We start from the raw sequence: 27,005 nt of genomic DNA, 5'->3' as shown, positions 1-27,005 counted from the left end.
GTTTTATATATAGCACCAGGCCAGCGCTTGACAAAAAATAGTTGCTAGCCAAATGTTGAGTGAACATATGAATAAAGATCCCTGCTCTCATGAAGCTTAAAGTTAAATAGCAGAAATAAGCCATGGACACGCAGACACATACACATACACACACACGTTGCAAGACAGAGTAAGAACTATGCCATAAGAGAATATTCAGCTATGAAAATACAATGGCAGGGGCACCTGAGTGGCTCAGTGGGTTTAAGCCTCTGCCTTCGGCTCGGGTCATGATCTCAGGGTCCTGGGATCGAGCCCCACATTGGACTCTCTGCTCAACGGGGAGCCTGCTTCTCCCTCTCTCTCTCCCTGCCTCTCTGCCTACTTGTGATTTCTGTCAAATAAATAAATAAAATCTAGTGCTCGCTTCGGCAGCACATATAATAAATAAAATCTAAAAAAAAAAAATACAATGGCAGATATACAGTTTATTTTCACTTTGAGGTCTGTTCTGTCTTCTTAAAGAAGGCAGAATTTAAGCTGAGAATACTTAAAAGAAGGCAAGATGACAAAAACGGTCATTTCAATGGAAAGAAATATCATACTTGAGGGCAAAATAAGAGAGATTCTTTGGAGAAAGAGTGAAGATTTCAATCAGGAGCCCTAAGATGAATGGAATGGATTCATGGTTTTTTCTAGAACTCATGAACACGTGGCTGTTTTCCACTTGCACCTAAATGACTATTTTATTTTTATTAACGATTTTATTTATTTATTTATTTGAGAGGGAGAGTGAGAAAGAGAAAGCACAAGCAAAGGGGGAGGGGCAGGGGGAGAGTGAGAAACCAACTCCCTGCTGAGCAGGGGGCCCATGCTGGGCTCGGTCCCAGGACCCTGAGATCATGACCTGAGCTGAAGGCAGACACTTAACTGACTGTGCCACCCAGGAGCCCCCTAAATGACTATTTTATAACATGAGTATTTGAAGCACCTGTATTCATTTATTTATTTTTGTTTTTTTCTCCAGCAAACAGCGTTTTTCAGAAGAAAAAAATAAAGCACATGAAAACCTGAAGAAGACTGAGGAAAAAGTCAAAGTTAAGAGAGAAATTGAGGTGAGGATTAGTTTGGTCAATTTAATTGTGACTTTTGTGGGGTGTGTGTGCATTTTACTCTAGAACACATTTTCAATATTGGTTCATTTTCCTCCACTACTGATGGATTTTCTGGAAAGTAGTTTATAGTTAGTATTTCATAAGCTTTAGAAGAATAATTCAGCATTACAATTTTTAGTTCTATTTGGAGGAAATTAATCAAGTCTATTAGTAGAATTACTAATTAGTAGAATAGTTCCTAAACGAAGGTAGTATATCAAAGCATTATCTGAATTCAAATTTTGATATGTGTGGTATCACACATATATTTGGAGGTATTCTATGTAACATTTTAATATTCTCTCTTTAAAATCATACCACATTCTACTTTCTAAACATCTCTTAGCTAGTCATTTGTCCTTTTTTCTCCTGCTACCAACTTCGCTCATACATCTAATAGATTTCCTTTGTGTTGATGCATTATCATTCTGGCTGGTCTCTATGCTTCTTACCAACATCTTCCTCAATCCTCAATATTCAGTTCATCTTCCACATTGTTTTTATAGAGTGGGAAATATTTCCACAACTCAGTGATCTTATGGAAAACCAACATTTGAGGGTATCCTAGAGGATATTTGGACCATTTCACTCCTATTTAACTTACTTTTAACAGTGAGTTACCCCAGCTTCTGTAGTGTGTGGTTCACAGTTTCATAAAACAGCCTACTTCATTAGTTACCCTTCTGATTTCATGTAATTCCATAATATTGTCTAGGCCTCACTTTCAACTGATTTCTTTCCCTCAATCCTTTAATTTTATTTCTCAAATCAAGACATTCCTTTTATCATTCATTCTGGTTTCTTCCTTCCTCTTTGTCTTCCTTGTTCTTTTTCCTTTCTTTCTTCCACCCTCCTCCCTCCTTTCCTTTCCTTATTTTCTTACATAGTTTCTCCAACTTTGGTCTCCATTTACTCAAATCCTCACACATCTAGCCAGGTGGTCTTTCTAAAACAGATTTGCATATGTTCTTCTCTTATAAATATTTATAATTTTCCAATTTCCTAAGAATAAAGTCCAAATTCCCTTCAAGGTTCAGTGATCTAGTTTTGACTTATCATGAAGGTCTCCTTTTTGACCCCTTCCCAAACTTTCCTCTCTTTATCTCGCTAATTCTTTATTCCTGACAATAATAGATTATCTCAAAATAATATGGTCTTTTATGCTCCTCTGTCTTTGCATAAATGTCATAATTCCTCTTAGAGAACCTTTGCCACACTATTTACCTGGACACATCCTAAAGATATAGAACTCAGCTGTAAACTCTTCTTGTACTTCCATGAATCATTCTTCCCCTTGTGCTTGTCATATCTCTTAGCTTTTTATATTGCAATTCTTTACTCCTGTCCACTTGAGTGATAAAAGAGCTAAATCACATTTATATTTATATCCTCTTATTACATTTGTTGACTTAAATGGTGTCTATTATACAGAGAGAAATATCACAAAATTTTGCAATGATCCTAAATCCTGTAAGCTTTATTTTTTATCCTTAATTCCTTTTCTCTGATATCTTTAATTAACAACATCTAAAATGTATAAACAGAGGGTGTGAGGGTAGCTCAGTTGGGTAAGCAATCGACACTTGACTTTGGCTCAGGTCTTGATCTCAGGGTCATGAGATCGGGCCCCACATTGGGCTCCATGCTCAGCATGGAATTTGCTTGAGATTCTCTGCCTCCCTCTCCCTCTGACTCCCCCCACCAACTCATTCTCACACTCTTTCTCAAATAAATAAATAAAATCTTAAAAAAAAAATGTTTAGGGGTACCTGGGTGGCTCAGTCAGTTAAGCATCTACCTTCATGGATCAAGCCCCATGCTGGGCTCCCTGCTCACTAGGGAGCTTGCTTCTCCCTCTCCTGCCTGCTCTTGTTATCTCTCACTATCTCAGTCTCTCTCTCTCTCAAATAAATAAATAAAATATTTTTAAAAATAAAATAAAATGTATAAACAGAATAGGGAATGATATGTAAACTGTCTCATTTTCATTATTTAGAAACTCTGCAGTGAATATCAGGATCATGCAAAGAACGGAATACTTTTCTGTACCAGAGAAAATGATCCTGTTCGTGGTCCAGATGGGAAAATGCATGGAAACCTGTGTTCCATGTGTCAAGCCTTCTAGTGAGTATAGAATACCAGAGTGTCTAAAGAATGCCAGAGAGAGAAGGGACTTAACAGAGAGTCTAACAGAATTAGCTACTTTTGTAAATGGAGAAACTGTGGCTCAAAACAGGGAAGGGAGTTGAATAAGTGGAATACTTACACTGAGAATGTTAGCGGTAGACCTGGGAGAAGAACCTAGAGCTATCTGGTCCAATATGTCTACTTCCCTGACACTCATTCTCTTACCACTGGAACATCCTGGCAGCCCTGAGCTTGTGCAAATACCACATTCTCCCTGCACTGAAGCTTCACATGTGAATCTATTATACAAGTTTATAGGCAGCTCATCTTCCAGAGAGGCTGCTGTCCAAAGCAAGCACTGAATGCAGATATTGATGATTAGAGTTAATGTTGCCAATCAAGCAATCATGAGCCCTTACAAAATTAAATATTACTTTATATAACGTGACATTTCTCAAGTAAGTTAGAATTGGCAGTTTGCTTTCAAAATTTGGAAGAGCTCCCAGTTTATCTGATTGAACTCAGATTAAGTAGTTGATTCCTGTTTCGAATCTATGTTCTTTTGTTTTGATTGACAGCCTTGTGTGGTTGAAGTAGCATCGGTTAACCATAGATTCCATGCAATTCTATTGTACAAAGCAAATATAGGCTCATTTAGTTTATCAATGTATGGAAATTATTGGCCTTTTTGTACTTGTACTGTATTTTATCTTTAGATAATGCAACTATGAATAAGCAATACATTTAAGGTGAATTAATAAAGCTAAGGTGTGCATGATGTGATAGAGAGACCTTGGATGATTATAGCACTGTCCTAAAAGTATAGCCAAAGCCTTCTCTGCCTCAGCTCCTCTCTTTGAAACAAGGGAACCAGTCAGTGTCCTTCATAAAGGCCACTTTCAGCCTCCAGGTATAATGTCACAATGGTACTAGTGTTGCTATCTCCTTAATGGACATTGATGGTATTTCTTTTTTGACCACAGGCAAGAAAGGTATTTGATAGAAAGCAAGCTTTCCAGATCCACAATCACTATCTTTCTTTCAGTGTTAAGCAAAAAGTATGAAGAAGTTATGGTATCTTACCATACTAAAGGCTGTTTGGTTTCTTCTCATTGGTATGTAGTGATAAAAAGACAAAATTATTCTTCCTAAGGAGGGAAGACAGAGTAGCAATGCAAAAATGTGGACAAATAATTGCCTGTACTTGGTCCAATGGATTCTTCTCATTTTTTCCCTCTAATTTAGCCAAGCAGAAGCTGAAGAAAAGAAAAAGGCTGAAGTAGAAGCAAGAAATAAAAGAGAATCTGAAAAAACACCCTCATATACAGTGAGTGGAATCCACCCATTGAGTCCTACTTGGCGTTCTAATTTGAACATATTTCAGAGTCTAAAGGGTAGGATATCATCCACTATAAATTGCCAGGAAATCCTAACCCTTTAATCTGGAGGTGACATTGAGATTAATGCTGTGGGAACTTCATCAATTCTTGCTGCTTCCAAGACTAATCCTGTAAAGTAAAAATTATTTGAGGTCTGAAAAAACTGGGTTCTAACACTGGTTTCATCACTTACAGACTGTGTTAGCTTTTGCAGACCACTTTCTAGAGACTATACATATGTACTTTCTATATATGAATTTTTGAAATTTCACATCTGAATTGAGATAAAATACCTTCATTCTGCACACAGAAAGCCTGATTTTTACTTCTGAAATTACAGTATTCATTTCCATAGCCTTCTATAAGTTGTTACTGCTTATTATTTAGAAGATGAAAGTTTTCTACTTTTCTTTCTAGATTCTAGTCTTTCCCTTGTCCAACTGTCCTCCCCAACTGAGCTAGAGTAAAGCTTCATGATATTCATCAGATTGCAGTACTGTTCTGTTAAATGCCACAGGTGGCTCATCATCAGCTATAGGATGTACCTCAATCTCTTATCTCTCCCTTCTTATTTGGTTCACCTTCATTCAGAAATTCATGTTCTGCTATATGCCCATGTGGTTTCCTACTTTGTTTCCCAACTTAAGGGTCTTGTATGCATATTCTGCAATCCCCTTCTTACCCAAAAAAATGCTGTTTACTCTTCAGTCTCACTCAAATTATTCTTGTTATGTGACGTCTTTCCCAGTTTTCACAACAGATCTCATGGCCCCAACCTCTGGGTTCTCAGATTTCCTTGTACCTGTATACTTGCACTTATTATATTACACAATTTTTTTTTTTAAGATTTTGCTTATTTGCAAGAGAGAGGGAGAGCATGGGAGAGAGAAAGCATGAGTGGGAGATGGGCAGGGCAGGGGGAAGGGCAGAGCAGGAGGAAGGACAGAGGGAGAGCGAGAACCAGACTCCCCACCAATCCAGAAGCCTGACCTGGGGCTCCATCCCAGAACCCTGGGATCATGACCTGACCTGAAGGCAGACACTTAACCGACTGAGCCACCCTGGCTCTGCCACCCATGTTTTAATGTGTTTAGATTATAGTGGAGTTTACTTGTCTACCTCATTTATTATATTGTGACTTCCCATTATGTCTTGTTTCCATCTCTTAGTAAATGATGAGTTCTTTTTGTTGAATTAAATTTTACATTTGAGAGAAACACAAATAAAGTCCTGGTGTCAAAGAAGCATAACATTAGTTTCTGCCAATGTTGATGTTCCAGTCTTCTGCTTGGAATAGAAATAAAATGTATCCAGCTTGCTTTCTCTATGTTGGCAGGAGCTGTGCAGTGAATACCGCAAGCTTGTAAGTAACGGAAAACTCCCCTGCACACGAGAGAACGACCCCATCCAGGGCCCAGATGGGAAAATGTATGGCAACACCTGCTCCATGTGTCAGGTGTTCTTGTGAGTAGCGCTGTACCTGGGAAAATGAGGGAGAGTTTTGTCCTCTCTGCTTTGTTTTTGTTTGTTTGTTTGTTTGTTTTTTAAAGATTTTGTTTATTTATTTGACAGACAGAGATCACATGTAGAGAGGCAGGCAGAGAGAGAGGAAGGGAAGCAGGCTCCCCGCTGAGCAGAGAGCCCAGCGCGGGGCTCAGTCTCAGGACCCTGGGATCACGACCCGAGCCGAAGGCAGAGGCTTTAACCCACTGAGCCACCCAGGCTCCCCTCTGCTTTGTTTTTTGTTTTTTAATTTTAACTTTTTATATTTTATTTCTTAAGTTGTGTTTGTTTCCTGTCAATGGCATTTTTGCACAGTGTCATCATTATCAAAGAGTAATTTCTGCTCTGTGCTGGGCGGGGGGGCAATGGGGTCTACATGTAGCTGCTGCTCTTACCTTTCTAATTCAGTCTGGCTTGGTCTCTGAGGTGCAATGCATATTTCAAGCTTGTCCTTGTGTTCTAGGATTCTCAGTCGTGTCTTAAATAGAAGCTGGTTGTTCTGATGAAGGGAAGGGAAGTTAACAACCACCTATGTTACCATCATGGTGACATCACTCCTAACCAACTCCAAAGAATCATTCTTGCTTATCAATCACTAATTGGGTTCCTGTGGAAATGTACAGGATGTAAAACAAGGATCTTACCCTTGCAGAGAGGGCTATGAAGTCATCTGAAATTACACAACACATCACAAAGCAAACATACCAATATGTGAAATGGTACATTAGTTCATACACAGGACCTAGAGGAATGACTTGGAATAAGAATGATGAGTATCTGGTGGAGTGAGCCCCTCCCAGGTGTCTCATCAGCTTGAACAGCCATGGTAAAGCCTACTCTACATCCCTAACTTCACACTTTGTCTTTCATGATAATCAAGACTTTGCTTCATAGCACTGAGCATGGTCAGTAGCTATAAATTGATATGTGTGACTGTATGTTCAACATCTCTCTCTTCTTCTGCTTCATTTTTGTGTTCCATTATGAGAGGACCACTACAGCAGAAAAGCAAAAACAAATTTAGAAGAAATGAATAACACGGAGGACATGGGGACACGGAAAGGAGAAGGGAGTTGGGGGAAATTGGAGGGGGAGACAAACCATGAGACTCTGAGGAACTAACTGAGGGTTTTGGAGGGGAGGGGTGTTGGAGGTTGGGTGAGCCTGGTGGTGGGTATTAAGGAGGGCACGTATTGCATGGAGCACTGGGTGTGGTGCATAAACAATGAATTCTGGAACACCAAAAAGAAATTTAAAAAGTAAATGAAAATTTAAAAAAAAAATAAAAGAAGAAGGAGAAATGAATAAAACAGTGTCCTTCAAGGACTCTTAAGCCTCGGTACATTTAGCAAAGGGGGAGTCATGGTCTTGAAATTTCCAAGTAGCTTTTGTTTTATCGATATTAGGTCTAGGTTGTCTCTGTGCATAAAAGTGGGAGCAATGAGTGAAAGCTCTGGAAGGGGTCTGGCTCAATGCCAGGAGCATCTTCCTAACAGCCTGAGGACTTAGGGGTAGAATGACCTCTATGGGGTTTCAAGGATGATATAAGTAGAGAATTTACTAGCAGATTAAGGAAAAGCTAGACAGTAATCAGACCTACTGAGTATTGGAAATCTTGAGTAGTGGAAGATGAAAAAACTTCCTCTGGATTAGGGTTTAAATCTATAGTGTACATTTGTTAGTTCTGTGTCCTTGGGAAATTGATCCATTCTGTCAGTTTTCTCATTTGTAAATGGGGTTATAGTAGTAGTTTTATAACATACAGTTTGGAAGATTTCATAGAATGAGCACCAGGTCAGGCACATAGTAAGAATTTAGTAAGGGTTTTGGGGGGGGGTTGTTTGTTTGTTTGTTATTTTTTTTATTTTTTTAAAAAGAGAGCACAAGCAGGGGAGGAAGGTGGTGAGAAGTAGAGGGAGAGGGAGCAGGAAGCCCAATGCAGGGCTCGAGTCCAGGACCCCAGGATCATGACCTGAGCCAAAAGAAGATGCTTAACTGAGTGACCTACCCAGGGACCCCAGAATTTAATAATTATTAACTGTAATATTTAAGTGATATTTGAGGTCACTTTCAACCTGGACATTCTATGATCCTTACTGATGTCTTTTTTAATCATTGTTTTTTTAGCCAAACAGAGGAAGAAGAAAAGAAAAAGAAGGAAAGTGAGTCAAGAAATAAGAGAGAATCTGAGAACACAGCTCCCTTTGAGGTGAGGGGAACTTCTCCAAAAGTCAGAGGACCTGGACTCCATAGATGGCATCCAGGAAACTCATAAATCCCCTGAAACTGTAGGAAACATTTGTACAGTTCATGTTTGTTTATATATGAGCATATACCCTTGTGCATGTGTGACTATTTCCAGATCAAGGGTGTGTAACTTTTATCATTTAAAAATAGTCATGTCTTCCCAGTTAAGAGCTATTCTAAAATAAGCCAATTACTGATCCCCACTTAAGAAAAAAAGTCTAAACTTTAGCTGTTTCCAACTTGACCCGATCTGTGTTCAAAACCTCAAACTTCCTTCCTCAATTTCACAGGAATTATGCAGTGAATACCGCAAATTAAGGAAGAATGGACAGCTTGTCTGCACACGAGAGAATGACCCCATCAGGGGCCCGGATGGGAAAATGCATGGCAACACGTGCTCCATGTGTGAGGCTTTCTTGTGAGTAGAGCCCAGGACTTCGGAAGGAGAGGGAGAAAGAACTGAGAGAAGTTTTCAAACAATTGTGAATAATGCGTTTTTCTCTTCAGGGCAGTGGTCATTCTTAGATGTCACATATAAATGAATTTAAATTAAAAAAAAAAACCCACACACAAGAAAACACAAAAACAAGAAGTGGAGAGCTCTCAGATGATGATTATTGTGATCTAAAGAGAACTGTAATAATTTCTTTTAGGATATTTTCAAGGTAACTCAAGATCTTTTATTCAGAGAAAAGACTACTCTATGATAACCATACAAATTGCTTTTGGTTTTCTGAAGGATTATCAGCTTAAATAGGAATGGATGAGATTACATATAAAATATTATTATCGTGCATGGAAAATTTTAAGAGAAAGGTTTGTTCGTTTTAGTTTACTACCTTTCTTCTTACTATCTGAACTCAAAGAGTAGAATTAAAATGGATGAGATCTTTAGGGATACAGATTTGGGTGCGACATGAAGATGAACTTTGTAATAGTTGAAGTAGGTAAAGCCTGCTTTAGGAGTGGTAAAGGCTGGATTCTAGTTTTCAGGGGAGTAAAATACACCTGTAGAATAAATGACACGATGTATCCTCTCAAACAAAAGTCTATGATATCCTTTAAGGTTTTTGATCTTTATCCTAAGGGATACTCCAGTTGATTTTTCTATATGCCCAGAATCTCTGTAAAGATTTAGTCATTCAGTCTTCCCTGGTGAAAAGCATTATATATAACCCCAAAGATTGGTCCCTTAGTGTTTGGGCATGAAAGCACTAATAACCAAATCATCATAACCAACATTTATTGAATGCATGTAATTGGCACATACTTGCTAAAAGCTTTGATACCTAATCCCATTTAAGCTTCACAATAAACATATGAAGTGGGTCTTTCTTGCATTATCCTGAGTTATAGATAACAACAAAAAGGCCCAGAGAAGTTGGAAATGATGGAAATATCAGTGCAGGGGAAAAAAATGAAGAAAATGATGTTTTGGGGCGCCTGGGTGGCTCAGTGGGTTAAGCCGCTGCCTTCGGCTCAGGTCATGATCTCGGGCTCCTGGGATCGAGTCCCGCATCGGGCTCTCTGCTCGGCAGGGGCCTGCTTCCCTCTCTCTCTCTCTCTCTGCCTGCCTCTCTATCTACTTGTGATCTCTCTCTGTCAAATAAATAAAATCTTTAAAAAAAAAAAAAAAAGAAAATGATGTTTTCCACTGTATGCTGTAGATATAATCATTTAGCAATGCCTTTATAACTTCTGGCAATTGATTATATTTGCCTGTAGTTAGGCTTCTTTCAGTCTGTTTTTCTTTACCTGGACATTCATCTTTCAGTGACAAAGAAGTAATTCTGCCACCTAGTGATCAGCTTTGCTGCATCCTCTGGTAATTTCCCAGTATGGAAAGAAAATGCTTCTTAAATTTTTAGTCAACTTAGACTCATGATAAAGTTTAGATCACTTTCCATATAAAGAAGTATGAGACACATCGCAATTTGGGGCCTATTTTAGTAATTTTCTCCCATCACTGTCAAACTTCCTTACCAAAAAGAAATAAAGATTGACTATGTCATATTTTGTGGGTATGTTAGCAAAGGCTCTTTGCTTTTTTGAGAATCATTTTCCCTCCATAGTCTTTTCTTGCACACGTTCATACCATATACAAGCTATCTTTTCAGCTTTTTTTTTAAAGATTTTATTTATCCATTTGAGACAGAGAGTATGAGCCCGGAAAAGGCGCAGAGGGAGAGAGAAGCAGACTCCCTGCTGAGGCCTAATCCCAGGACCCTGGGATCATAATCTGAGCTGAAGTCAGATGCTTAACTGATTGAGCCACCCAGGCACCCCGTCTTTTTACCTTTTAAAAAGGTTTTAATTTGATAAATGAAAAAGTCTTATGTTGATTGAACCATAACATTTTTACATATTATTTACACATTTTTATATCTTAAAATGAAAACTTTTTTACATATTTAACAGGATTAAATTGTTTAGATTATAGATCTAGTTGTGCTAATCTTGATTTGCAACACCATTAGTTATCAAAAATGGTTAAGGGCTATCACTCTCACTTCATTTCCATCATATGCCTTTTTTGGGAGGGTTCACTCTTAATAATAATTACAGTGATGATGATAGTGATCATTTATATCACTTTTGTCAATCATTTCATTATGTACCAGATACTTCTCTAGTTGCTTTACAGTATCAATTCACTCAATGCTCACAACAATCCTGTGAGAAGAATGTGGTTACTACTCCTCCTATCCCTCCTTTCTTCCACATTTAAAGATGAGGAAGCAGAGAGAGGTTCAGACATCTCTTGTGTTCGTTATAGCTCCGGAATCTGTCCTCTTAACCACCATGCTGTACAAGCCAGATATTAGCACTTTATCGAGAGCTATTATAGATGCAAAAGAATCAGCCAATAGGAAAGTATTACTGCTGTGTACTTGCTGAGGAGCTGAATGGGTTTACTCATTAAGGGACTTTTTCTTGTACACTGTTCTCTTGAGGTGAAATGAATCATTTCTGTTTATCACCCAATAAAATTACAAATTGCTGTGAGTGGATCTTTGGTGGTGCTTGAGAATTGTCAAAGCAACAGATGATCAACATGTAAATGTTAAGAATCTACTCTACTGTATTAAGACCCATTTCTTCTTTTGCTCTCTCCTGATCCTTATAGTCAGCAAGAAGAAAGAGCAAGAACAAAGCCTAAACGAGAAGCTGCAAAGGTAATTTTTTTCAGGACTGTGAATGCTATGCCTTGACATTTGTTTCCTCCTTAAGGTATTCTAGATATCTCATTAGCAAAAAGGTTTTCCTTTTCAATTGCCGTGCCTGAAATGAACAACAACAAAAAAGCTTTCACCTGTAAAAAGTGGTCTCAAGTAGAAGCTTGTAGAGTACCAATTTTTTTGCATGATAATTCATATTTTGAGTTTCATTTTTTTTCTTTCTTTCTTTATTTTCAGCGTAACAGTATTTATTGTTTTTGCACAACACCCAGTGCTCCATGAGATTTTGAGTTTCATTTTATAAGAAGGAGAGGGTTAACTTACTCTGTAGAGTATATTCTCCATATTTGGCTTTTCTTAGATTTCTGTTGTCACAAGTAGCACAAGAAATCTGTCTGTATGTGATGTTGGATTACTCTTATATCATGAACATAAACAAGATTTACCTTTATGGATTTTATTACCTAATAAATGCAAAGTATAAGCCTAATATTTATTTGGGGAAAATTAACACAGTTTAAAAGTCCATCTTTTTTTTTTTTTTTTTTTTTTTTTTTGAAAGAGAGACAGTGAGAGAGCGCATGAGAGGCAAGAAGGTCAGAGGGAGAAGCAGACTCCCGGCAGAGATGGGAGCCCCATGTGGGACTTGATCCTGGGACTCTGGGATCGTGACCTGAGCTGAAGGCTAACCAACTAAGCCACCCAGGCGCCCCTAAAAGTCCATCTTTAAACTGGCTCACTTTCATATGAACTTTCTTTCTGTTAGTTGAAACCATCTTTTTTTTTTTTTTTTAAAGATTTTATTTATTTATTTGACAGAGAGAGAGATCACAAGTAGGCAGAGAGGCAGGCAGAGAGAGAGGAGGAAGCAGGCTCCCAGCGGAGCAGAGAGCCCGATGCGGGGCTGGATCCCAGGACCCTGAGATCATGACCTGAGCCGAAGGCAGCGGCTTAATCCACTGAGCCACCCAGGCGCCCCTGAAACCATCTTTTTATTGGTAATTTAGAATTGAACACTTGTTTTATCCATATTATCTGATCAGCTGCTAAATCACCTTAGATTTTTCAGTCGGTCTTAACACATTTCTCCTTCCGTCTGCTCCTGTTGTACCTCTCCTGTTTGAAATCTGCATCCCCTATCCTTCTACTTTATCAAGGAGCTCCCAGGAACGTGTCAGTTTCTCCAAGGACTCACAGTTGCCCTCTCCTCCATATCTTTATTTCAGATATATCTTTATTTTTTAGTTTGTGCATTTCTTTTTTTCTTTCTCAGCCTTCTAAAGACAAATCGAGAGCCACCAATTTTTTTGCTCATTCTTCTCATTTTAACTTTTCTAGCTTTATTGAGATATAATTGACATACGACATTGTATAAGTTTAACATTGTGTGTATTGTCTTGATTTGGTCCATTCATATATTGTAAAATGATACTCCTATAGCATTACCTAACACTTGCATCACATCACATTATGACATAAATACATTTCTTTTTTTGTGGTGAGAACATTTAACATCTACTCTCTTGGCAAGTTTCAGTTCTACTGCATAGTATACTATTGTATTGCTAACTATAATTACCATGCTCTAAAGCAGATCTCCAGAACTTAATTCATCTTATAACTGAAAATGTACACCATTTGACCAGCGACTCCCTATTTCCTCCACCCTCCCAGCCCTTGGCAAATACCACTCTACTTTCTGTTTCTTTCAGGTCAGCCTTTTCAGATTCCACATACGAGTAAGGTCATACCATATTTTTTTTTTTCTGTCTCATTTATTTCATATAGCAGTGTCCTCTGGTTTCACCCAAGTAGTTGCAAATGGCAAGATGCCCTTCATTCTCATGAAGGCTCAGCAGTATTCTTCCAGGAAGTTTCTGCAGGAAGCCTCCTCTTCTTGGTCCATTGAACTCCTGGCCCTTTGATCTTTCATAGCTTTCACAGAGTGTGATATGTAACATAACACAAATATATGTGTGTTGTTCTCTGCCAATTTTGTCAGCCTTATTCTGCACCTAGAGTGTAAGCAGCTTTGGGAGAATGATGATGATAAATTTTTCCAGATCCACTCTAGTGCAAGGACAGTTCTGAGTCCACGATGGAAGCTTTATATATACTTACTAATTTACTGCTCCCTGTCATCCCTTTTTGTTTTTCTTCTATTCTGCATCATTTATTCCTCAGAAGAGACAAAGGTATAGGAAAGGTAGAGAGTCATTCTGAAAAAATATTTTCCAGGAGCTCTGCAGTGAATTTCGGAACCAAGTGAGGAATGGGATGCTTATATGCACCAGGGAGAATGACCCTGTCCGCGGCCCCGATGGCAAAATGCATGGAAACAAGTGTGCCATGTGTGCAAGCCTATTGTGAGTACATCTGTCCCACTGAATCTCTTCATCATCGGTCATGTCTGAGTCTCAGTTTCCTCAGAAATGTGTAGAATATATACTGTGGTGTGTATGCAATGTAAGTTTAAAAGCACATGGACAAGACATTAAGTAATAATGGATCACAGTGACAGTATGATTCTCTATCCAGTTATCGTCTATCATCTAGTTAAGCCATGGGAAAGTCTTAATTTATATTTTGAACACTTTATAATCATCATTCATAACTGAGAGAAGAAGTTTCATGATCTGGATGCAGTGATATCTTTGTCTCTCTCTCTTACTCCTGACATTTTATGATTCTGTGAATATATTCAGCTATTGGCTAAGGGAAAACCAGTTGGACAGAAGTTAGGAAGCCAGTAGGAAAGAAGTGTTCAAATAATCCAAATGAGAAGTGGAATGGATTGCATTTATCCTTTCAGGAACATTACTGTGTATAGCTGAAGTAAACACTTTGATAAGTGGTTTAGCATAGAGAATAAAGCCTCTAAGAAGCAAGCCCATACAATAGATGTTTACTGAAATGTTTTCTTGTGAGCCAAGTCCAGGGACTTTTAGGCCATCGTTTTGGTGAGTGGGACCAAAGCTCCATTGGGTGAGACAGTATAGGAGAAATGGATTATTCCTTCCTCAGGTTCTCCTCCTTCTTAGACTCCTAATCCTCTACAGAGTCTCATGCTAAGGTAAATGTTGAGGAAAATGTTTGAATAATATCTGTTGAAAAGGTGTAAGGTTATTTTTGTCCCTAAAATTGCACATGTCCTTGTCCAATTTCAGGTATATGCACATAGTTCCTTAAAGGAGAGACTGACAGACTAGGCCAGTAGTGTACACAGTAGCCTGACATTCAGGAAATCAAGACTCTTTTCTCGCTTGATCCATTTGTCCATGCTGTGGTGATGACTAGTTGGGAATGTGATCAGATTTTCCAGCTTTGATAAGCTGTGTATCAATAGAAAATGGCAAGAAAGCCAGAAGCTTAGGCTCATGATCAACCTAACATATTAATTATTGAATCTTCTTGGACTTGGATAATTATTCTACAACTTGAACTTCAACTTGAATATTAATTGCCTTAAAATGATATCTAAAATTTTAATTTTATAGTGAAACATGGTTTATTTTGACTATGGGCTCATCATCTGACTTGGTATCACCTCAGCTTTCATCACTAATATGGTTGTTATTTACATACAAAAAGTTGCACAATTTTAAAAATCCAGGTAACTGTGGTTTCTTTCAGATCATTGAAGTCACTGATGGGATAAGACTGATGGAATCAAGACTACTTGAGGGTCTCATATTGATAAAAGATCATGCTAGTTTTTTTTCTTAAGGCGGATTATATTTTATTATTATTTTGCTTATTATCTGCATTATTGGGCACAGTGATAATGATAGAATCTCTTAGACTGGATAAATTTTTACTGAAGTGTGAATCTGACCAAGTCTGAAAGGTCCTCATCCCTTTTTAAAATACGTTATCATAGAAATGGGAAATTGTACTTAGCTTGTATCTTCTTTGTTTTTAATTGCAGCAAACTTGAAGAAGAAGAAGAGAAGAAAAATAATGGCAAGGAAGGAAAGGACAAAGCAAAGCCTGAGAAAGTGAAAAGAGAAGCAGCACAGGTAACTGTTTTAGATATTAGAATCACATAAATATTCCATTCCCCTAGACAAGTCTCCCACTCCCACCTCCTCATTCCAGTGTCCTTATTGACTTCACAGAAGAGATCATGTATTTGGATCCTTGTGTATAAGAAGATCCCTTCTTCCCATTCACACTAAATATGATTTAGTTGCTTGTGCATTTGAGAAGAGGTCAGTCATCATTTTCTCCACTGCCCATGTGAATAGTATTATCCCAAAAAAACAAGTGTATACAGATGGCTGTCTTGTTGTCTGAATACAAACCAATATAGGCAGATTTTAGATTTTTCTCTGTATCTTTTTATGTAAGGATGGTTAGTTCTAAATAAACAAAACAGAAACAAATCCTGTTTTTTTTATAATTTTTAAATTTTTTTATAAACATATAATGTATTATTAGCCCCAGGCGTACAGGTCTGTGAATTGCCAGGTTTACACACTTCACAGCACTCACCATAGCATATACCCTCCCCAATGTCCATAACCCTACCACCCTCTCCATACCCCCCTCCCCCCAGCAACCCTCAGTTTGTTTTGTGAGATTAAGAGTATCTTATGACAAACCCTAAATTTTAATCCCAATTAATTTTCTGTGAGATTTGGGGGAAATTGCTTAATGGTATTTTTGAGCCTTGGGTTTCCATTCTCATATGATGATGATGGTGGTGGCTATTAATTATTTATTTACTGCTATATGCCATATGGTATAGCAATTTTAGGACTGATCTTTGTAGTAACTATTAATGTATGTATTGTCATCTGTATTTTATAGATGAGGACTCAGAGGCTCAGATAAGAAGTTAGAAAATACATATAGTTAATAATTTGAGAGCTAGCAATTAGACCACAAGTTCTGGCTATAATGCCCATGATATACCTTAGATTTTGCACCCTGTCACCATTTGTAAGAGTCCTATAGGGTACGGTCAACTCTTCATTTCTCCTCTTCTGTATCCTTTTATAATTTGGAAGACCTGACTTCTTACTGTTCTCCCTGCTCTCACCTTTGTTCCCTACAATCTACCCTCAACTCAGAAACCAAAGTAATTATTTAAAAACATAAGGCAGCTTATGCCACCCAGTGGCTACTCATCACACTCCAAGTAAGAACCAGGCCACTAGAAAGTGGTTTACAATGCCATGCATGATCTGCCCTCTGCTACCTCTCAGACCTCATTTCCTACTCTACCCATTGCCACCCTTGTGCCAGCTACAGTGACCACCTTGTTGCTTCTTGGACACACCAAGCATTAATTCAAGGTAGTCCATCTTATGGACTCAGTCACATATGGTTAAAAACCTGAACTCTGGACTCACACTGCCAGGCCTCAAATACTGGCTGCATCTCCCTCCCAGTAAGGCAAATAGTTTGTGTCTTATTTTCTTCACTTATAAAATATTATTATGTACATTTTTTTGTGAAGTCCTGGGAAACTTATCCATGTATATCAGCACAGTCCCCCATGTGCCTTAAGTCTTCAGGATTATACATGAAATGAACTTTACTTTCTGTATGGCCCTCTCATACTCAGACATGACTATCCCTTTCTTCTGTCAAAATTCTGACTACTTTTCCTGTCTCAGAATAAGTATTAGCTGCTCTGCAAAGATTTTCCCCATTTTTTTTTTTTAGATTTTATTTATTTATTTGACAGCAAGACAGAGATCACAAGTAGGCAGAGAGGCAGGCAGAGGGAGAGGAAGCGAAGCAGGCTCTCTGCTGAGCAGAGAGCCCGATGTGGGGCTCGATCCCAGGACCCTGGGATCATGACCTGAGCCAAAGGCAGCGGCTTTAACCCACTGAGCCACCCAGGTGCCCCAGATTTTCCCCATTTAAACAATATACTTAATAACTCTGTCATCTATTATGCCAGCATTTTTTTTTTATTTCTCAATTATATCATTTGTTTTATTCTAACTACAGATGCTTCTGTGCACTTTCTCTAAAGGCTCTAAATACTCTGTATTTGGTTTTTACGGTTGCTCTAACAGATTACCACAAACCTGGTGGCCTACAGCAACCCAAACTTATTATCTTTGGTTTTTACATTAAAAGTCTGACCTGGGTCTCACTGAACTGAAAGGGTTGGTAGGGCTGTGTTTCTTTCTGGAATCTATAGGGGAGAATTTGTCTCTTTGCTTTCTTACTTCTGGAAGCCATCATGCTCCTTAGCTCTTAGACCCCTTCCATCATCTTCAAAGCCAACAGCATCATGTCTCTGACTGACTGTTCCTCTGCAGTTAACGCTTCTCAGTCTCTCCTGTCTCACTCTTCCAGTTGTAGGAACTGACCCCTGCAGTTACATTGGGGACACTAGGATAATCCAGGAGAATCTCCCCATCTCAGCATTCTTAACTTGATTATATTCACAAATTCCCTTTTGCCCAATAAGGTAATATTTTCACAGGATTTGAGTATTAGGACTTGGACAAATTTGGGGGGTAAGAAATACTATTCTGCCAATCACCAATTTTTTTTTGAAAGGAACAATAGATGATTCTTCATCTATCTTACAGTACCTAGCCCAGAATAATATTTGAGTTGAATTGAAGGTTTTCTAATGAGATCAGTAACATAATCTTATTTTCCAGATAATGTGTGACCTAGACCCCTGAAAAGTATCTTGGTAACACTGACCTTCTACATCACCGTTTTGATGTATCCACTGTTTGGGAGCATTCTATCACAGTTTTCAGAGGGGTGATGTGGAGGAGTTCTCCAGTATTTAGTTACCTAATTCTTAAATCCACCCTCATTTGGTAGGAGTTGTGCAGTGAATACCGTAACTATGTGAGAAACGGACGACTCCCCTGCACTAGAGAGAACGACCCCATTGAAGGCCCAGATGGGAAAATGCATGGCAACACGTGCTCCATGTGTGAAGCCTTCTTGTGAGTAGAGCCACATCCACTGCTGCTGAGTGTGGAGAAAGATAGGCCTGGGGCAGGCAAGGGTGGTCACACTGAAGGTTTTCTCTAGGAAGTAGATCTGGAAGCTATCTTTGCATGGACTTCAGGAATTTACAGTTATAAAACCATACACTTTGCGCATTTCTTTGAGGTATTCTCAGTGTTCTAAAGTGTTCTTGGACCATGTGCTCACAGCAGATTTCTCCAGAGTTAATGGCATCTAAGGACTGAGATACCTGTTCTCTGCATACCTACTACCATGAATAATCCAAAGATGTGATCATTAGGTGCTACCAAATTGAACGTTTGCTAACATCTAGTAAATATTTTCAAGCATCCTCATTGCTTTCTGAGAAGGACAAGATCTTCATATTTCCAGAAGAATGTAGTGCTAAAAATTTGTTGGCTGGTTTCCTGTGATGCATGTGTCTTATTCTTTAAGCAACATTAAAAACAAAAAACAATATGGAGAGCTGGGCATTTACCTTCCTACTCCCATGCTCAGTTGGTAGAGTATGGAAATAATGGGATATTTCTGTCTAGTGAGATTTTCCCATTAGGATAATAGGTACTGGGTGCCAGTAATGATACTCCCTTCTCCCCCTCCTACAGCCAGCAAGAAGCACAAGAAAAAGAAGAAGCTGAATCCAAAACAAAAGCTAAAAGAGAAGCTGAAAAGGTAGTTATCCTGGAAGGTTAATACCACAGTAAAGATGAGGTTTTGCAGTTTCTCTGTTAAAAAAAAACAAACAAACAACAAAACAAAACAAAAACATAGAATTACTGAAAACCAAAGTAAGAGAACTCAAGGATCATTTGTCCAGGAATTGATAGAATCTTCTTCAAGGACCAGTGAGTAGACATTTTAGATCATGGCCATTCAGTCTCTGTTCCAACTCTGCTGTCACAGCTATAAAGCAGCTGTAGGTAATATGCAGGGCATAGAAGTGTTCCAAAGAGACTTTATTTACAAAACTAGATGGTGGGTCAGATTTTGCTTATAGGTCATAGTTTGCAAACATCGGTTTTTAACTCATTCCCGAATTTTTAAATGAAGATTTGAAATCCAGAGAGAAGGAAGAAATTTCAGTGGCACGATTGACGTCAGATTCCACCTGTTCATATTTTCAAGTTCTCATAGTTGAAAAATGGAAACAAAGGAGTTCAAACTTAGATCTCCAGACACCAAACCTAGCATTATTCCTAACCCACTATGTCGTTTGGATGACCACACTGGGTCACATCAGTTGTGTTCCTCACTTTAATTATTTCTGGTGCCAGCATTTTGGGGAAAATAAAAATAATACATTGGGGGGCGGGGGGCACCTGGGTGGCTCAGTAGGTTAAGCCGCTGCCTTCAGCTCAGGTCATGATCCCGGGGTCCTCGGATCGAGCCCTGCATCAGGCTTTCTGCTCAGAAGGGAGCCTGCTTTCCTTCCTCTCTCTGCCTGCCTCTCTGCCTACTTGTGATCTCTGTCTGTCAAATAAATAAAAATAAAATCTTAAAAAAAAAATACATCGGGCACGCTAGAATAATCTGGGATAATATTTTCTTGGTTTCAAAAAGGTTGATTCCAAGTAGATTTTTTTCAGGTTTGTGGTCATTTGCTTGCCCCCATCAAAGATGAGTGACCAGTTCTCAAAGAAGCCAGGTTATTAAGGGATTCTTTCTTATGTGTGGGTGCAGATTCAGTCTGAATTTGGGGGCTAAATCTCAAGGAAAAAGAAAAACAAACTTCTTATTAAGTCATCCATGTTTGGTAGGAATTGAATGGAAATAATTGCCAGGAGGAAAAATACCCAGAGGTCATTTTCTGTACCTGTTTTATTAGAAATCTCTTGGAAGGAACCCAACAAAGTAATTTATATGAAAATATCCACGGCTCTTGCCTTTTCTTCTCCTGTAGGATACATGCAGTGAATTTCGGAGCCTTTTGCAAAATGGAAATCTTTTCTGTACACGAGAAAATGATCCTGTGCGTGGCCCAGATGGCAAGACCCACGGCAACAAGTGTGCCATGTGCAAAGCTGTGTTGTGAGTGCTCAAATGAAGCCCCTGCTGGGGTGGGCAGAGTTGGGGAGCCAGAGAGCCAGGAAGATAATGTCTATTGTTTCTCCTTTCTTTACATATCAAGGAAATAAATGATTCTCTGCAGAATGTTTTCAGGCAAATCTTTCTTATAAAGGCCAATGTTCACAATTCTAGAACCAGGCAATATATGACTAGGGTACTACATGCGCTATAATTTCTGGAGTCAAGCCTACCTACTAATAGATCACAACAGGGTAAAATTTAAAGTCCTTTGCTGTCTAATTGGATCCCTTTTCTACATTATCTTTTAAATACCTCTGGGAAAGTAATAAATATATTTTACTATCGGTCTAACTTTTCTACCTATGTTTTTGAAAATATCACATTTTTCACAAAAAGAAAAAAAAATCTTTACATAAATCTCAGAAGTACACATAAAATATTTCAGTCATCCAATAGCCATTTACTGAATATCTGCAGTGTACAGTGTGAATAATGATTGTACACAGATGGATGCAATAGACATGGGTACAAGTTCATATAATAGGAAGGAGAATCGGCACCTGGGTGACTCAGTTAAGCGTCTGCCTTTGGCTCAGGTCATGATCTCAGAGTACAGGGATCCAGCCCCACATTGGGCTCTGCCATCAGTGGGGAGTCTGCTTCTCTCCCTCTCCCTCTGCCCCTTCCCCTGCTCTCTTTCTAAAATAAATAAATAAATCTTTTAAAAATATGAAGGAGGAATTGCTGAATGATAAATGATGTATTCGATGTGTTCTAGTACTTCGGGGAAGGGAGAGTTAATAAGAAGTTTTATGGGGGAGTATACCTGGACCTTATAATTTGGATAAGATACAAACAGTCCAGGCAGGAATGAAAGGAGAAGGGAAAAACATAGGTAAACCTCTTAAATTAAGGAAACCATATGAACAGTAAAGAGCAAGTCACTTAGTTTTGTTAGAACTTAGCCATTTTGCTGGGTTTGAATGCAGTTCAAGAATTTTGAAGTCAATTCTGTGTATCATGGGAAACCACTAAAAATTTTCAGGTAGGAGATAAGTGGGATAAATATGGTTCCTTTGGGAAGATTCATTTATGTCAGCAGTAGAAAGGGAAAAAAAGAGAAGGAAGGGACCGAGATTCAGAATGCTGCTGGTGGTGGAAGGGGTTTGCAGGAATCCGGGAGCAGTAACTAGCGTGAGAGAAACAGGAAAGGTGAGATGTGAAATCAGTGCCATGCTGGCAACAGCTGTGGGAGCTGAGAGGCGGGAGCAGAGACAGCTCCAGGGTTTTGTTTTTCCCCCGAAGGTAGAGAATCCAGGAGCAAGGGCACATTGGGTGGAAAAGGTAATTATTGTTGGACCTCTTGGCTCTGAGGCATTTGAGAAGAATCCAGCTGAGAGTCACAGTGAGCATGTACGAAGGGCTAAATCGCTCACATGGACTTGCTTATGCTTATGTACGTGTTGGTTTCCCTCTACAGCAGAGAGAGCTCGTCCAGGCAGAAGGACTGCACATAATTTGTCTTTCTGTTTTCAGAGGAGGGCCTGCAACATGGGAGATGTTCAGTAAATGCTGGTGACTTTCTATACAGATCTAATCTGGTGACAGGAGGAGGAACTCGCAGACATGCACTCCACTCTCCCTTAATCTATTCTTTCCTACCTCCCTCTTTCTAATTTCCAGCCAGAAAGAAGATGAAGAAAGAAAGAGAAAAGAAGAGGAAGATCAGAGAAATGCTGCAGGGCATAGTTCCCATGGCAACGGCGGTGGCGGAGGAGGCAAAGCTCAGGTGAGAGGACCTCTGATTCCCACAGGCAGGGTGGACACAAGTCACTGACAAGGGCACCACGCCAAGCCCATGGTAAAGGGGAATGGAGGTCATGCGGGGTGTGAAAGCATCCTGGGAAGGACAGGGGACTTTCCCCTTGAAACTGCAGCGTAATATCTCAGCAATTTTTCATCTCCTCTGGGTGTATTTTTATTCCTTAAACCTGGAATAATTAACATGATGACATCATCTGTGTCTCCTGACCCCTTTTTACATAATGTAGCTCTCAGGCCAGTAACTGATCCTAGGAGAGATAGTGGAGCTCTTCCCTGTTAGTATTTCATGCTCTTCCTCTTCTCTAAGTACTCTCTCTTTCCCTCAGTGAAGCCACATGTGAGAGGGAGATTTTCTGTTGATCCATGCAGCATATTAGGTGAAACAGCAGGGGTTTTCAGAGCCAGATAGTTTGGGGTACAATCCTGCCCCTGCCACGCAGGACTTGTCCAGTGTAGAATAAATGACTTCATCTTGCTAAACTCTAGTTTCCCTTATTCAGCAGTGCTCTTACAGAGGATAAAATAAAACAATTTAGGCAAGTTTTTAGCACATTTCCTGAGACATTTTGAAGGGTCAGAATGACAGTAACTGCCTGTAAACCCCTCCTTGGGCATGTGAACAGCGCTGCATAAGATGATAACCGCTTGGTCTCTCTTCTTACAACCTTGGGATATCAAGACCATCTCTTTGCTTCCAGATCTGACACAGGCTCAGTATGTCTTTGATAAATTCTGGCTATTCTGTTTTTCCATCTTTCTCCTTAAGGAGGCTATATCCTCACTTTCAAGGGGAAAAGCTGGTAAGGCCCTTTGTCTCTCTACTCCACAGTTCGCTTGAGCCTGTCTTCTTGGCATTTTGCATAACTTTGTATTTTCCTCCAGCATTTCTTTCTCCCTATGATCTACACCAGAGGTCAGCAGCTTTTTTTTTCTATAAAGGCCAGATAGCAAGTATTTTAGGCATTCTGAGTCGTTATAATTGCTATTGCTTCTATTCAGTTCTGCCACTGTTGTCGGAGAGCAGCCATAAGTATACCTGAATGAGTGAGGGTATGTTTCAAGTTTTATTTATAAAACCCCATATATAAAAACAGGCAGCAGGACAAATCAGTCCTGTAGGCCCTAGTTTGATGACCTTTCATCCATGCTATTAAGTCCCAGCAAGCTTGATGATTTCCCTGTGTAGAATCTTAAAAGCAGTATTATTATCCATGACAACTGGCGTCTTAGAATATAGGTGATTCCAGTCCCCCCTTTCTCTGTAGATAGCCGTGCTAGATGTTACATGTAGATAGCCATGCTAGAAAATCAGAACTTTTCTTAACTCAAATCATTTTGAACTGAATTTGTTAAACTTAACAGCAATACAATAGATCAGATAATCTGGAGGCCTACTCTCCTTTTCTTCCTCAGGACCAATGCTCAGAGTTCCGGGACAAAATGCAAAATGGAAAACTCAGCTGTACTCGGGAGCGTGATCCTGTACATGATGCTGATGGCAAGTCGTACAACAATAAGTGTATCATGTGTAAAGAGATACTGTAAGTACTTCTTTCCTCTAGCAGTCCAAAACATAGTCACCATTTCCTCCTGAATGACTGGCTCTTTCTCATTTACTTACAACTCCCTCCAGGAAAATTACTGTGTTTGTTAATTCCCAAATAGTGTCTCTTTCCCATACATTGCCCGAGGAACCACAAGCACTACCAATGGCAGCTAATCACTGTCTGCTTCCTACTGTATTTTTTCTATCAAATTCTGTGACCTATAAGTGCCATCCCAGTAGATAATTGTGCTTTCGAACATATGATGCCTAAATCGTATGGAGAGTCTGTGAACGTCGTTTGGGATAGCTCACCGGCATAGTTTAAGAGGCCTGTTTCTTGTATGCATGCAACACATTTATTTTTTTTTTAATTTATTTCTTTTCAGCGTAACAGAATTCATTGTTTTTGCACCACACCCAGTGCTCCATGCAATGCGTGCCCTCCATAATACCCACCACCTGGCTTCCCCAACCTCTCACCCCCTGCCCCTTCAAAACCCTCAGGTTGCTTTTCAGAGTCCACAGTCTCTCATGGTTCATCTTCCCCTCCAGTTTCCCCCAACTCCCCTCTCCTCTCCATCTCCCCATGTCCTCCGTGTTATTTGTTATGCTCCACAAATAAGTGAAACCATATGATAATTGACTCTCTCTGCTTGACTTATTTCGCTCAGCATAATCTCTTCCAGTCCCGTCCATGTTGCTACAACAGTTGGGTATTCATCCTTTCTGATGGAGGCATAATACTCCATCGTGTATATGGACCACATCTTCTTTATCCATTCGTCCGTTGAAGGGCATCTTGGTTCTTTCCACAGTTTGGCAACCGTGGCCATTGCTGCTATAAACATTGGGGTACAGATGGCCCTTCTTTTCACTACATCTGTATCTTTGGGGTAAATACCCAGTAGTGCAATTGCAGGGTCATAGGGAAACTCTATTTTTAATTTCTTAAGGAGTCTCCACACTGTTCTCCAAAGTGGCTGCACCAACTTGCATTCCCACCAACAGTGTAAGAGGGTTCCCCTTTCTCCACATCCTCTCCAACACACCATATAACACATTTATTGTATAATCCGGGGTATGCTGCTTCTGTTTTTCCATGGTGAACAGTACTGAATTGGAGTGCTTGATTATCCAACTCAGCCACACTTGATTTGTGTTCCCGAGGCAAGTTAACAACATAACCACTGCTGTATATTAAGGTAGTTTTCTAGGTGACCTTGATGGATACTCATAGTTCTAAATTTGGATGCCTATAGCACAATTCTATTAATTATGGCATGTAATCAATACGTAATTAGTGAGTAATGCTTCCCCACACATATGCCTTTTTCACCTTTCTCCTTGAAAAGAAATGACAATCTTGTGATAGTATAGGCCACGTGAGAAAATCTAATTAGTATAAATGTTGCATTTTACAGATGAGAAAACCTGAATTTTTTTTTAATTCAAGTTTTCATGGGGGAGTGAACTTCAGAGCTGAAACCAGAATTCAGTTCCTCTGGATACCAGTCTAATATTTATTCACATTACGAAAAGTCTTTAATAGAAGCAGGGCAGTAGAGTAGAGCAGTGCTGGGGTTTTAGCATCAGATGATTTGAGCTTCATGCTCCAGGACAGGTTATTTCACCCCCCAGGCTTCTGTCTGCTTGTACTTATAATGCGGATGGAGGCAGCAGTAATCATCAGAGCCATACAATGTTTCTTATGAACTTTAAATGAGCAGAACTATGTAAAAACTCCTAATACAGTGCCTTGCACAAAGTTGGCACGGGATAAATGTGTCTAGTAAATAATACGTAACAGCGTAAGCACTGATTTTATGATCTCTCACACTATCCTGTTACCCTTTTGTCCAGCTTTTACTTTGCAAATACAACTAACATAACCAAGATAGCTTTTCACTTACGACTTTGTTTCTTTTGTATCACATATTAATAGTAGATAATTTGGTTAAGGAACAAATAATTCTCAGATGCAGAAAGTTATGAAGATAAAATTTTGCCATCATGACCAGTATCATCTATATTAGAAGATACTTACGTGGAGTATTTAAAAAAAACACAACACAAATAGAATATTTTTTATGATCTTTGGAAATTGTTCATCTGACAATAAATGGTTTTTGACTCTCTGCTATGTAACAGGCCCTCCTCATGGACAAGCATTCTTGATGTGAACAAGACAAAGTTCCTGCCATGGAACTATAATGTAATATAGAAAAGACAGATTATAAATAAATAAGGAAATAACTACATAGCACAAGGCCAGATAGCAATGGGAAAATAAAACAGAAGGCAACAGAAAGGGATTGCAGTTGCTGCTTTGTTTATGGTATTCAGGGCAGGCCTGACATGTGAGGGATACTGGTAAAAAGTGAGTGAAGTGACCCATCTGGACATCTGGAGGAAGAAAGTTTCAGGCAGATCAAGAACCAATGCAAACTTCAGAAGATGAAAAATTACCAAGCTCAAGAAACAGAAAGGAGGTCATCATGTCTCAAAATTATTGCAGGAAAATTTGCAGGAAAAATGAGTTTGGAGAGATCAGATAAGGGTTTTTTTAGACCAAGAGAAGGATGTTGGATTTTATTCTATGTGAGATCAAAGGTCACTGGAGGCTTTTGATCAGCGCCATGATTATCACGAGAATTCCACTAAACTGAATCATTATAGTACCCCCTTTTTCCAATAGTACTTGATTAAAATGTCATGACTTCATATATGCTTGAATCTCTAGGATATCTTTTATTGCCACTTTACTATACAGAGGGAACTCCCTCAAAAGAATATATACATATTCAGGTTATATACATTCATACACATGTTTGTTTTGTGAACAAAACCAAACAAAACTTTGAAAGAGATAAAAGTGTTTTAGAGTTTTGCAGTATTTGGATCTTGAGCCAACTGCATTGGAATGACCTGGCTTGTTAAAAGTTAGGCTAGAATCCTAGTCTAGATCTTGCCAGTAAACCTGTTGGGATGGTCAGTGAATCTGAACTTTTAAAAATCTCAGTGTTTCTTAATGCACATGAAAACTTAGGGGACCACTGACATCGGTATTTTATCAGAAAAGTAA

At 39.1% G+C, this 27,005-nt stretch overlaps 1 protein-coding gene across 1 annotated transcript in view; it reads left to right on the top strand.

Moving 5' to 3' along the window:
• Window positions 1-27,005, top strand: part of SPINK5 (serine peptidase inhibitor Kazal type 5) — a 79,720-nt gene that overhangs the window by 34,152 nt on the left and 18,563 nt on the right. The window contains exons 10-23 of the mRNA XM_046000562.1: window positions 1,007-1,094; window positions 3,130-3,257; window positions 4,506-4,587; window positions 5,976-6,103; window positions 8,270-8,351; window positions 8,680-8,807; window positions 11,517-11,565; window positions 13,807-13,934; window positions 15,497-15,587; window positions 18,373-18,500; window positions 19,131-19,197; window positions 20,426-20,553; window positions 22,237-22,342; window positions 23,791-23,918. Coding sequence (XP_045856518.1) covers window positions 1,007-1,094; window positions 3,130-3,257; window positions 4,506-4,587; window positions 5,976-6,103; window positions 8,270-8,351; window positions 8,680-8,807; window positions 11,517-11,565; window positions 13,807-13,934; window positions 15,497-15,587; window positions 18,373-18,500; window positions 19,131-19,197; window positions 20,426-20,553; window positions 22,237-22,342; window positions 23,791-23,918 — 1,461 coding nt within the window. The remainder of the gene's footprint in view (window positions 1-1,006; window positions 1,095-3,129; window positions 3,258-4,505; window positions 4,588-5,975; window positions 6,104-8,269; window positions 8,352-8,679; window positions 8,808-11,516; window positions 11,566-13,806; window positions 13,935-15,496; window positions 15,588-18,372; window positions 18,501-19,130; window positions 19,198-20,425; window positions 20,554-22,236; window positions 22,343-23,790; window positions 23,919-27,005) is intronic.

This window comes from Meles meles, chromosome 3, assembly GCF_922984935.1.
Source record: "Meles meles chromosome 3, mMelMel3.1 paternal haplotype, whole genome shotgun sequence".
Classification (NCBI taxonomy): Eukaryota; Metazoa; Chordata; class Mammalia; order Carnivora; family Mustelidae; genus Meles; species Meles meles.
Note: the sequence above shows the minus strand (reverse complement) of the source record. Positions and strands in the feature narration are given on the sequence as shown.